Source organism: Serinus canaria, chromosome 24, assembly GCF_022539315.1.
Source record: "Serinus canaria isolate serCan28SL12 chromosome 24, serCan2020, whole genome shotgun sequence".
Taxonomy (NCBI): domain Eukaryota; kingdom Metazoa; phylum Chordata; class Aves; order Passeriformes; family Fringillidae; genus Serinus; species Serinus canaria.
The window spans coordinates 630692-643047 of NC_066337.1; the positions used below are offsets into that span (position 1 = coordinate 630692).

The 12356-nt window shown below is 47.7% G+C and overlaps 1 protein-coding gene across 6 annotated transcripts in view; it reads left to right on the plus strand.

Annotated features, from left to right (window-relative positions):
* The window catches only part of ARHGAP32 (Rho GTPase activating protein 32), a 236190-nt gene that overhangs the window by 154373 nt on the left and 69461 nt on the right, over positions 1 to 12356 (plus strand). For all 6 annotated transcript variants that reach the window (XM_050983506.1, XM_050983507.1, XM_030231136.2 and 3 more), the window contains 4 exons: positions 4563 to 4700; positions 7457 to 7549; positions 9006 to 9128; positions 11199 to 11276. In XM_050983506.1, coding sequence (XP_050839463.1) covers positions 4563 to 4700; positions 7457 to 7549; positions 9006 to 9128; positions 11199 to 11276 — 432 coding nt within the window. The remainder of the gene's footprint in view (positions 1 to 4562; positions 4701 to 7456; positions 7550 to 9005; positions 9129 to 11198; positions 11277 to 12356) is intronic.

Below are 12356 nucleotides of genomic sequence, written 5' to 3' on the forward strand. Positions count from 1 at the left end.
TATGTAGCAAGAAGATCTATAATCTTTAATACAAAATTCTGATGTGCAAGTTTTGTGAATGGATGGTACCACAAATTCTGGCAGCAGCTGGACCTCTCTTGCAGGCTGGGTGCCTCTGAGTGTTGCTCAGGGCACAGCAGGAAGAGTTTTCTGCCAGATGCTAAGTGGAAACAGTTAAACCCACAGACAAATACTCCTGTATGGAACTGGCCTGGACTTAAGGGAGCCCCAGTTAGAAACGACTCTTGAGCTGATAATTGAAGAGTTTAAGGGATGATGGAGCAAAGTGGGCTTTGACTGGGGGAATGAAACTGCAGGGAATGGCTTAAAATTGTTTCCTCTCAGATTTGCAGTGGGTAATGTCTGTCTGTTGGTAATGAAGGCATCACTAGCTGCAAGAATCAGGATGGGCTTGGGAAGAATGGCAGTGGGAGTGACACTGCTGCTCAAGTGCCACAGGACTGAGCTGAGCTTTAGGGAGTAGGAAACTACTTCAGGCTGTGGCTGCTCATTGTCCTCTGCAGGCCATTTGTTCAGCAGAGCTAAAACTCTTCCTTGTGGAGCTGGGCTCTGGGCCCCTGTCCCTCCCCATCTCCTCCTGCACCAGGTGAAGCCCGGGAGCGTCTCCGATCTGTGATCATGCAGTGCTGGTGCCACTGATGGAGAGTTCAGATCTCTGGCTCATTGGAAATTAAATCAGTTCAGTAGTCTCCAATAATTTCTTTAGCATGACATTTCTCCTTGCTTTGATAATCAGAAAAAGATCAGCAGCTCTGTGCAGAGGCTGAAATCTCACCAGGCATCTCATCCTACCCAGCAGAGCGAAGGAGAACAGATCAGGATGGGAAAAGAGTAGGGATGAGACCAGATTTTCCATTCTGTGAGAAATTCCAGATTCTTCATGATGCTTTTCATTGTGAATGTTTCTGTAAAAAGCAATATCAAACAATACATTGATTTTTTTTTAAGAGGAACTTGGTTTTAAGTCACTGGTCAGTTTTTCCTTTTAAAGATCCTGAAACTATTTAGTGGCATTATTGAAATCTTCACTTGATATTTGATTTTTTTATTTTAAAGAACTTCGTCACAGCCAGGTTTGTAGTTGAAGGTCTGAATCTGGGAAATCACTTTGTGCTTAACTTCACCTCTTATGTCCCACTGAAGTGAATGGAATTTAAGCTTGTGCTTCTGTAAATCAGGACAATTAATAATTAAGGAAATGAACAGTAATTATTGAATTAGAAGACGAGAGGCTGATAAAAAATTTATTTGAGCAACAGTTTATGGAAATCATTAAAAACATTAAGACATTTTTGCCATATGGATGTTGAGTGCCTGAAGCCCCAGAAATGATGAGCTTTGATATAAAACATAGTTTACAACACAAGACCAACTTAACAGGCGCTTACTTGTGTCTAATATTTTTATTAGCTCTCTAAATTTAAAAAGAATCCTTTTGTCAAACCTTTCTGGTGCTTGAGAATTTGCAGGAAAGGGGAGCAAGATGTACAATTTTTATATTGGTGAGTTATATTATATTGTTTCCAGTTATATTGGAAACCTTTGTAGTACTTTGGATCTGAGGCTGCTGCTGTTGCTGCTGCTTTGGCTGTGCCTCTTTGGGAGTCTGGCTGGGAGAACTTTGCTTTCCTGTGATTTGTGCTGGAGATCTAAGTGGAAGCAATAAATACCGTCCAGTTCCTTCCTCGATTGCTGCAGTGATTCCTTCCTGTAAAGTTAATTGTGTCCCATGTAAACGTGGCTTAAAAATTCATCACTCAGGCTCCAAATCTGCAAAAAACTTGACAATACAAATTGAAGTCCAACCTAAAGCATGGGATCTTTTTGGAAATGAGTTATGCCAGGCTTAAAGTTGTAGAATATTGGTAAATACTCCCCTTTAAGGTGTTGGAATAACATTCTGCTGGATGGAAATGTGTGTTATTGCTCCTGAAGTGCTGCCCTGTGCCAGCACAGCCTGTGCATGGCCACTCTGAGTGAGACAGGAATGGGCAGCCTTGTTCCCAGAAGGTGGAGGGGCGGCTGCTGAGCTCTTTGAGAGAAGTGACAGAACCTGAGGAACAGCTGGAGCTGTGCCCGGGGAATTTTAAGTTGAATTTAGAGAAGGGTTTTTCCCCCAGGGGGAGCAGTGCCCAGGCTCCCCGGGGAATGGGCGCAGCCCAAGGCTGCCAGAGCTCCAGAAGAGTTTGGACAGCGCTGCCAGGGATGCCCAGCGTGGGATTACTGGGGGGAATGATGATCCCTGTGGGTCCAACTCAGGATATTCCATGGTTCCATTAAGTAAACTATGATCCTTCTGCACAAGAGCCTGATGTCCGCGATCCTAGGCTGAGTGACCTGGGAATGATGATGAGGTTCTAGCCTCCAGGCACCTACAGCATCCCTCTCCTGGAGCCTGGGCTGCTGGCAGGGACAGCTCAGGGATGGCTCAGGGGCAGCTCAGGGATGGCTCAGGGATGTGCGAGCTCAGGGATATCTCAGGGATGGGAGAGCTCAGGGAGAGCTCTGCTGGTTGCTTAGCAGCTGCGAGCTGCAGTTTGGAGGTGCAGGAGCCGAGGATCCTGGTTCCCTGCCCGCGCTCCGGCTCTGCTGCCTGCCCTTGCTCCAGGAGCCTCCCGTGGGGCCAGAGACACTGCTGCTGGTGTGGGGTAAGCTGTCCCTGCTCATCCATCACCTTTTCCTGCTGCTGTCAGGCCTGTGACCGGGATGGTGTGGGATCCTGCACACCGTGGCACAGCAGGGGCTGACCCAGCTTTGCCTCCTGGCTGCTTTTAACTCTTACTGTCCTCATTCATGGGAACCAGGCTGCAAAGCTACAGGCCAGCCTTTAAAATGAAATAGAATGGAATTAGTGACAGGTTTAGGATCGTTTGACAGATCATTTTGTTTGGGTGGATGAAATGCCCGGTTTGGTGGCAGAGGCAGATCCAGGATCACAGGGATTTCTCAGGCTGCTGTTCTCTACGTTGGTGACTGAACCTTGAAGGTCATACTGGCAGCTCAGTGAGAGAGCAAGAATCCCTTAATTGCAAAAGATGGAGAAATGGGGAAGGCTGACAGCTCCCTGAACAGATTTGGCCTTGCACTCCTGGTTTTGGTTTTCTCCCATAGACAAAAGTGAAATGACATAACATGGAAATCCCAAATAATTTATCCTTGTAGATGCCTCTTTGTAGGATTGTGAAATACGGTGATTTCTCATGAACTGAAAGCAGTGTCTATGGACATAGTGACAGTGTGGAGTTGTCTTAAATCGTTGGGACAGGATGTAGCTGGATTGGAGGGTTTATATCTGCAATTGCCTCGCAGGCTTTGGATATTAATGTAAAACTGATGCCTAGAACTTTGCTGATAAAGAAATCAGTGCAGAGGAATTATGACTGGGAATTCAGAGTAGGCCGTGCCTTTTATCCCAGGAGAGAGGGCACGTGGCAGAGCCCTGCCAGCGAGGCACAGCAGGTCAGTATTTACAGCTCTGTCCCCTGTTGTGTCCCCCTTACCCCATGCATCCCCTGCTTTCTGCTATACTTTCAGGCATCCCTGTGACACTTGCAGTCCCTGGCACTGCCTCTGAGTGCCTGTGTAACCCTGAGCAATCCGATTCCGTGATTCCTTCCACATCCCTGGCAGTGTCCAAAGCCAGCTTGGACGGGGCTTGGAGCAAACTGGGGAAGGTGTCTGTGCCCATGGCAGGGGTGGGACTGGATGGGCTTTAAGTTCTCTTCTGTCCCAAACCACTCTGGGATTCTGTGATTAACAACTCTTTATAAAAGTGCTTTGACCTCTAAACTGCTGCATTATTATAACATTTTTTATTGACCATAATAGGCCGTGGAGCATTTAAAAGTCATCATTAGATATTAAAAGCTTCACAAAGCAAAGTGTTCTGTGCTGCCACAGTCCCTTCCTTGTCCCCTGGAGCAGTCTGTATCTTGTCTATATTTTAATTGGGGAAATGATATGCACTCAGGAATAAATCTGCAGTTAGAATTGTTCATCATGGATTGTTTTCTTAATTCAGCTGAAGGTTTGCCTGGGGCACCTGGCAGAAATTTTGCAAGCTTCAATTCTGCTTTCAGATCTCTGGGTTTATATGATTCTATCTCTTTGGAATCTAATTTCATGCTGTTTATACAACCAGTTGGTGATTTACATTTGTGCAAGGACACCTCGTGTAGGAAAATTCTACAAAATCCTTGTAAGACAGGTGGAAGTTAAAGCTCTGGATGGGTCTCATGCTGGTGGGTCACATCCAAACCCATGGTTAAATAATTCAAACAGGACCACTAATGGCTGGTTTGAGCCTGAATGGCTGCTGCAAATTAAACCATGAAAATGTTACCTGCAAATTAAAACATGAAAACGTTACGTGCAAATTAAAACATAAAAATGTTACCTGCAGAATAAACCATGAAAACATTGCTAGGGCACTTTGATTGCTTTCAGATGTTGAAGGAGAAGGTGCTGTTTGTACTGAGATTTCCTTTTCCCACCCCTCCGTGCTGAGAAGCTGCTGACTGTGGCTGTGTTTGTGTGTGCAGGGCAGGAGCTGGATTGTGAAGAGGAGCTATGAGGATTTCCGGGTGCTGGACAAACACCTCCACCTGTGCATCTACGACCGCCGCTTCTCGCAGCTGGCAGAGCTGCCCCGCTCCGATGCCCTGAAGGACAGCCCCGAGGTGAGGGACCCTTCTGGGCGCCACCCAGGCTTGGGATTTGTGCAAGAATGACCTTTGGAGGAGGTTTGTTGGATATCAGGGACAATTCCATCGTGGAAAGGGCTGTCAAGCATCGGAAGGGGCTGCCCAGGGCAGTGGAAGTGTTCTGAAGTGTGTGGACATGGCACTTGGGGACATGGTTTAGTGGTGGACTTAGAGGTCTTTCCCAGCCTCAGCAATTCCGTGTATTTCTAGTACACAGAGTATTCTCACAGAGTATTATTCTGTGTATATTCTAGTATTATAGTAATAAGTATACTTACTACTAGTAATATACTAATAATAAGTATACTTATTTCTAGTTGAGAGTAGTTTTAATCCAGCCTGGATTACATTTGAAAATTGGCTACCATGAAAAAAGTCAGTGTTTTCTAACCCTAATTTCAGTGATCTAAAGGGAAATGTTCTGCAAGTTCAGACAAATTAATTAAGCTCCAGAATCTGGAATGGTAATTGAGTGTCAAGAAAGCTGCTGTCCTGTGGTCCCTTAGATGTGAATTTGGTTTTGTCTTTGGAAACTTTGTCAGTGATGTGGGTTTTTCCTGGCTCAGTGTTAAAACTCAGCATTCCCAGGGAATCATGCTGTCTGAGGCTGCTGCACTGCAAGAGCAATCCCATTTGCAGTGCTAGGCTTCCATTTTCAACTGAGTAATCCTGAAGTGTTTTTTAAGAGCATTTGCATCACTGTGTTATTTAAATGACCTTTAAAAAGCTCTTTTTCCTCAATGTGGTGGAGTTTTTTCCTCAAAGAGATACTTCTCATTTCTTGGTTTACTATCTTCACCCAGAGTATGATGAGATGAAATTACCTCAGCTTCTCACTGCTGATAATTGAAAGATTTATTCATGTCCAGAAAAATCTCTTGGAAAGCAGCAGGTGAATCTTTGCTGCATCATTTTGGAGGATGTAATTTTAGCCTGGAATTTTACAGGGTGTTTGCCATGGAATTTAAGGAACTGATCATGCAGCCCCATCACTCAGCAGAGAGGCTGATTTAACACTTGCTTTGGTTTCACACAGGGTATTTCTGAGGAGGATTTAAAGTTTAAATTCAGCACAAGCAGCAATATTCAGGACAATGAATTCCTGGTTTGTTTTTAATTATATTTTAGGCATTCCTATCTCTTGCATCCTTACTTGTACCACCAATTTAACTGGACTTTAGAGTGAGAGCCTGAAAAATCTGCATTCTGTCTGCAAGCACAGAGGATGTGAAGATACTGAACAGTTCTGCTGCTCTGCAGCTGTGGGGTGTCTCATCATATATTTTTTATTTTGAATTGGCCATGTTGGAACAGATGTTTGAGGAGAACAATGTTTTAAACAGTCTTACAGATTCTGGGCTACAATGCTGCTTTATGCCACTGTTACTGGGAGACTCTGGAAAGACCTCAGTGGCTTCTCTGTAATAAAAACCAGTTTACTGTTACAGAAGGGACATGGCAAAGTGTATTTTTAAACCCCTCTTCTACTGCTTGAAATGTTACTCTTTGGCCAGCGGGTCATTCTGAGGGGCTTCATTCTTTAGGCTCTGCAGGCATGTGGAAGTGGCTCTCAGGGGGTGTTCCCTGGGTGGCTTTCAGGGGGTGTTCCCTGGGTGGCTTTCAGGGGGTGTTCCCTGGGTGGCTCTCAGGGGGTGTTCCCTGGGTGGCTTTCAGGGGATGTTCCCTGGATGGCTCTCAGGGGGTGTTCCCTGGGTGGCTCTCAGGGGGTGTTCCCTGGGTGGCTCTCAGGGGGTTTCACTGGGTGGCTCTCAGGGGGTGTTCCCTGGGTGGCTCTCAGGGGGTGTTCACTGGGTGGCTCTCAGGGGATGTTCCCTGGGTGGCTTTCAGGGGATGTTCCCTGGGTGGCTTTCAGGGGGTGTTCCCTGGATGGCTCTCAGGGGATGTTCCCTGGATGGCTCTCAGGGGGTGTTCCCTGGGTGGCTCTCAGGGGGTGTTCCCTGGGTGGCTTTCAGGGGGTGTTCCCTGGGTGGCTCTCAGGGGATGTTCCCTGGGTGGCTCTCAGGGGGTGTTCCCTGGGTGGCTCTCAGGGGGTGTTCCCTGGGTGGCTTTCAGGGGGTGTTCCCTGGGTGGCTTTCAGGGGATGTTCCCTGGGTGGCTCTCAGGGGGTGTTCGCTGGGTGGCTTTCAGGGGATGTTCCCTGGGTGGCTCTCAGGGGGTGTTCACTGGGTGGCTCTCAGGGGATGTTCCCTGGGTGGCTCTCAGGGGGTGTTCCCTGGGTGGCTCTCAGGGGATGTTCCCTGGGTGGCTCTCAGGGGGTGTTCCCTGGGTGGCTCTCAGGGGGTGTTCCCTGGGTGGCTCTCAGGGGGTGTTCCCTGGGTGGCTCTCAGGGGTGTTCACTGGGTGGCTCTCAGGTGTTTCTGGTGGCCCTAAGACACAAGTTGTCTCTATGCATGTCCATGATGAGAACAAAGCTTTAAATTTAAGGTATCTTGAAAAGGGAAGTTATGAAAATCTGCATTAATCTTACAAAATTATAATAATATTATTACTTTGACAGAGAGCTTTACCCTTTCTTTCAGTGTAACCATTATAACCCTGTGTGTAGCTTGCTGTCCTTCGAATGACAGAAATGCCTTTATTTGCAGAAGGGAACGTATCTCTGTAACTCTTGCTTGGGGCAGTGGGTGATTTCTGGTCTCCCCTAAGCCCACAGAATGCTCTCCAAAGGCAGGTGCACTAACAGAACCACTGTGTGTGTGTTTGTGTCCCAGCTGGTCACCCAGATGCTGATGGCTTACCTGGCTCGGCTCTCCAACATCGCAGGCAACAAGATCAACTGTGGCCCTGCCCTCACATGGATGGAGGTACAGCACAAACCTGGGGTGTTCTTGTTTCCTGACCTTGGACACAGCAGGCACCCACCTGCTCTTTCCAGACCTGTTGATGTCACTAAAATTCTATCCTGAAGATTCATGAATGAAGCTTCATTCCCCTGTTACCAGCACATAGAAATGTAGGACACACAGAATCAGAACCAGTATTAAGACTATAGAGTTTTTTCCCTTGTAACCTGGGTTTTGTCTCTCAGAAATGGATTGTCCTGCTGATATTCACAAACAGAGGAGGTGGCAGTCCCAGGGCTGCCAGGGAATGCTGGGTTCAGGGCTGTGATGGGTTGCAGAAGGCTCACTTATTTCAAAGCTCACTTATTCCTGCTCTCTTTTTTGCCAAGGCAACGCTGCAACTGTGGCACATTTCTAAAACTCAGCTGTCTCTGTTATGGTGTTTCCCTGCTCTCTTGGTTTTCTAAATCGTTTTTCCCTGTGGCAGCTCCAAACTCAGTAACTACTCTGTGCTCCTGTTGGCTTCAGTGCAGACAGAGGGAGCCTTGTGCCTTCAGTGGCACAGTTTGTGTGTTGTGAAGTGCAGCTGCAGCTCTGCTTTCAGGTTTAATGGTCTCGTAGCCTTTAAACAATAGCCCTTAGTGGGGATGAGGGCAGGGGAGGCTGGAGGAGTGTCCAGCTGTCCCTGCTCAGGCTGCCTGCAGACGTGTGGCTTTCCATCGCTGCACACCAGGAATAGAAGCAGCTATTAATAGACTTGCAGCTCCTTTTTAAATGGATCTGATAGTCTTGAGTGTGTTTTCCTGCCATTTTCCACTGATATCCTTCTCACCCTGAAATCCTTTGGGATGAGAAAAATCTTGGAAAGCAGCAAAGGGAGGCAGGAAGCTGTAGGGAGAAATAAGATGTACCTTTCAGAGCAACACAGAAGGTCTGGAGATTACAGCAAACCCAGTGCAGAGTAACCTTTGTGACTCACTGAGAATCCTACACAATTTTACACAGAAATCTGGGAGTTTTGGAAGTATGCTGATGATTGCAAGGGAGAGTGCATGTTTTCTTTAAATAAATAAATAAAAAAGTGGGAGGAAATGGAAAGCAACACTAGTTTTTGGGTTGACAGCACTTTCTCCTTGCCTCAGCACCTTGAGCAATAATTCCATCTCGTAGAGGATTTTTGTAGCACATCTGTATTGCCATGGGAAACCACCATGTTTTGGTGTTAAAGGGAGGTGCAGGCCCTCACTGTGTGTTACTGTTTGTACACAAAGCTGCACCAAGCCAGCATTTCTCTCCTCTGGATAGGCACACCCGACCTTCTGGAGCCCCCAGTGAGCTGTTCTGGCTGTGCTGTGCCCTCTCTCGTGGGGCCCAGGGCTGGGCTGTCTCTCTCAATCAGCTTGAAGACTTTGCACCATTAAAATGCCTCCTCACTTGTCCTCAGCTGCCTCACAGTCCCCTGTGCTCTTTGTTTCAGATTGATAACAAGGGGAATCACCTGCTGGTCCATGAGGAATCATCCATTAATGTCCCTGCTATTGCTGCTGCCCATGTCATTAAGAGATACATTGCTCAAGCAGCAGATGAACTGTCCTTTGAGGTAAATAAAGCACTTGCATTCCTTGTTGTCAGCTCCAAATGAGTGTAATCTGTTTGTCTGTGTGCCCATCAGGAATATGTCCAGCCACTTCCACAATGTTTTGTGAGGTGAAGCTTGGAATATTAAGTTAAATATTCGATCTGCAATGAGTTGGGTATGGGCAGATGTTCAGTCATCTTTAAAATACAGCTTTACTTGGCATTAGTATCTTCTGATTAACCAGCTCCTGCCAGCTCCTCTGGGCTGTCCCTGAGCAGAGCCCTCATGTTTTTCTGTTCAGGGTGACTGTCCCTTTGTGTGTGGACACAAGTTTCATTTCTCCTTGCCCACATACCCTCTGAGCAAGTCCCTGTCCATAACCATTTTTAAGAGCTTCTGCTCCCATGAGAAGTAAAGAACCAGACTGGCAAAGGATTGCTGCCTCAAGGGCAGGTGATGAGCTAAAACTGGCCTGAAGATGCAGCACAGGAGCTGCTGTGGAGCGAATCCTTGAATCTCAGGATTGTTTGCCTTGGGAGGGACCCTAAAATCCATCCCAATCCACCCCTTGCCATGGGCAGGGACACCTTCCCGTAGCCTAGGTTGCTGCACATCCCATCCAAGATCTCCGGATCAGACCCTGGAAGCTTTTGGTTGTCTGGCAGTTGTCTGTTTTACCCAAAAAGCAGTGGTCTGTGCTCTGGTTGCCCTGTGCAATGGTGCTGTTCCTGCAAAACGTGTGAAGGAAAACAGTGCCCTGAGGAGCTTTGTGATCCATCCTTGCTGTGCAGCACAGGAAGGAAACATAACAGTGATAGTCTGGTGCTGCCAGGGCTTTGTTCATGTCAAATCAAGGCAAGGATTAGTATACCCCAAAGAACTGTGTTGTCAGAGGGACATGTGGGCACGGCAGCTCTGAGCTAGACACCAAGCAGCACCAAGCAGGATTCAGGCTGGTTGTCAGCTTATGAGAGCACTGAAATGACATTCCCCACTTGTAAATCTTGCCCTGTGCTGAAGGGAAACTGAGGCACGTGTTGTTTCCAAGGGTGTGCAGTAAGACACCACAGCAGAACTGACACAGAACAGGGTCAGGGGGTTTATGATGCTGAGTCCTGGTCCCTAACCCAAATTATCTCTGTGTTTATTATTCTAAATTTCTAGTAGGCAGTTGCACAAGCAGCTGTCTGGAGTTTGCTCCCCAGTTCTGAGAAACACCCTCAGTGTCTCTGCTCCTGTGGTGGCAGAAGTTTCTTTCATGGACGTTTGCTTTGCTCTTGATTCACTATTCCCTGGAGGAAATAATTTCCCCACATCTCAATCATCCCTGTCTGCAGACTGGGGATGTGTTGCCTTTTCTGTAAAACACTTTGAGATCCATCAGTGTAAAATATCTGGTGAAATTTGGGCATTATTGGCATGAATTTGTGCCCACCTACCTGGAATACCTGCAGTATTTATTTAGGTTCTGCCCCTTCTCATTTTCTGTAATAGAGGCTACACAGAGCTTGATTCAAACCAATCCAAATTTAGTACTGATGATTCTGATTTCCTTTTGAACTATTGCACTACTACATTTTTATGGGAATGAGCAAAGCCTCAGAAAGCCTGTCTGGCGTCCTTGGCCATTTTCCATCCTGTTGCTGTAGCTCCACTACCCCTGTGTTCGCTTCCTAACCCTGGGTAGCTCACCTGGGGCAGTCTGGGAGCTGCAAAGGCAGCTCTTAACTCTGCTGTGAGAGGGAGCAGGGAGGCACATGCCAGTGCCTACAGACTCGTGGGTAGGGCAGTAAAATCCAGTTCAGTCCTGGAGCAGATTTTCCCAAGTGCTTGACACATCACTGCAGTTTAACCAGAACCCTCTGTAGCCCTTCCCAGGAGCCTGCTGCTCTTCAGGCCCTTTCCTTAGGAGCAGCTGTATCCTGTGTGCTGCACAGGGCAGGAACTCTTCCACCCCTCTTCCACACCTCCATTGCCTTTGCAAAGGCAGATGTGCAGCTGCTCCAGAGCTGTGCAGTTTTTTGCAGTGCTGAGACTGTGGTTATTGGAGTTCTCCTCCTGGCTGTGACTTATGCTGCCAACCTTTTGCAGGTGGGGGACATCGTGTCTGTCATCGATATGCCACCAAAGGAGCTGACCTCATGGTGGAGAGGAAAACACGGGTTCCAGGTAGGTACCAGCCCAGCCATGCAGTGGGGCTGGAACAAAAGCAGGAACCTCAGCAGGAGCACAGCAGTGCTGTGTTCCTGGAGCCTCTGTGCCTGCTCAGGGTGGCTCAGGGGATGAGCAGGGCATCCCTGCCTTGGTGTCAGGGGACTCCCCTCTCTCTGGGCTGGGGCTGGAGCAGACGCAAGGGTCTCCACTGGAAGTTTCCTTCCTCCCTCACCACGGGAAGGAGGGCTGGCTGTACCCTGTGATGGACAGCTGACCTGATGGCAGTGGAGACTTGTGCTGCACCCCCTCCAAGGGAGCTGACACTGTTACTCACATCATCCCCTTCCTTCCAGTAGCTAAAACCAGCTCAGGCAGAACATAGAGGATTTGGAGAATTCCAGCTGAGGAAACAGTGCTGCTGACTTAGACAAGCCACCCATCCATGCCTGTGTTCACTGTGTGCTGTCAGTTGCTGGTCCCTGTAATCATTACAGCACAGAGATGGAGACTGAATTTTCAAAAGGTCCTAAGCATGCCTGGGCATTAGGTACCAAACCTTGTGTGTTGGCACAAATGGCACTGTCTTTCCAAGGACTGTTTAATCCTTTGAATTTTGACATTAGGAAATGTAAAAGCTTTAAAAGTCTCTTTAACCAAGCAAACCCCAGAGCCACTGGGGGCTGGGGGGCTGACTTGTGCTGTCTCACATTTCAGCTGCTTTCAGCTACAGGGATTTCCATCTGCAGCTGCTGTCTGTGAGTGGGTGGGATGAGGAGTTTGCTCTGCAGAGGCTCAAGATTGACCAGACACTTGTGTAATTTGGCATGGAAAGTCTTCTCAAGGCTCCTTAGGTTTTCCCTGACAGCCCTTTCTGTGCTGTGGCCATGCAGTTGTCAATGCCCACTGGCTGGATCTCCCAGTCCCAGCTGGATGCAGTGTAGTACACCACTGAATGTGGATGGTGTACCTACACCATCCTAGTGCTGTCTGTTCAGCCAGGGCACGTGAGACACAGCTGTGTTGGTTTTGTGCCAGGTCTGGGAGTTCAGGTGACATCTCCTTTGTAAAGTCAGAGCAGCATGGACAGTACCTGCT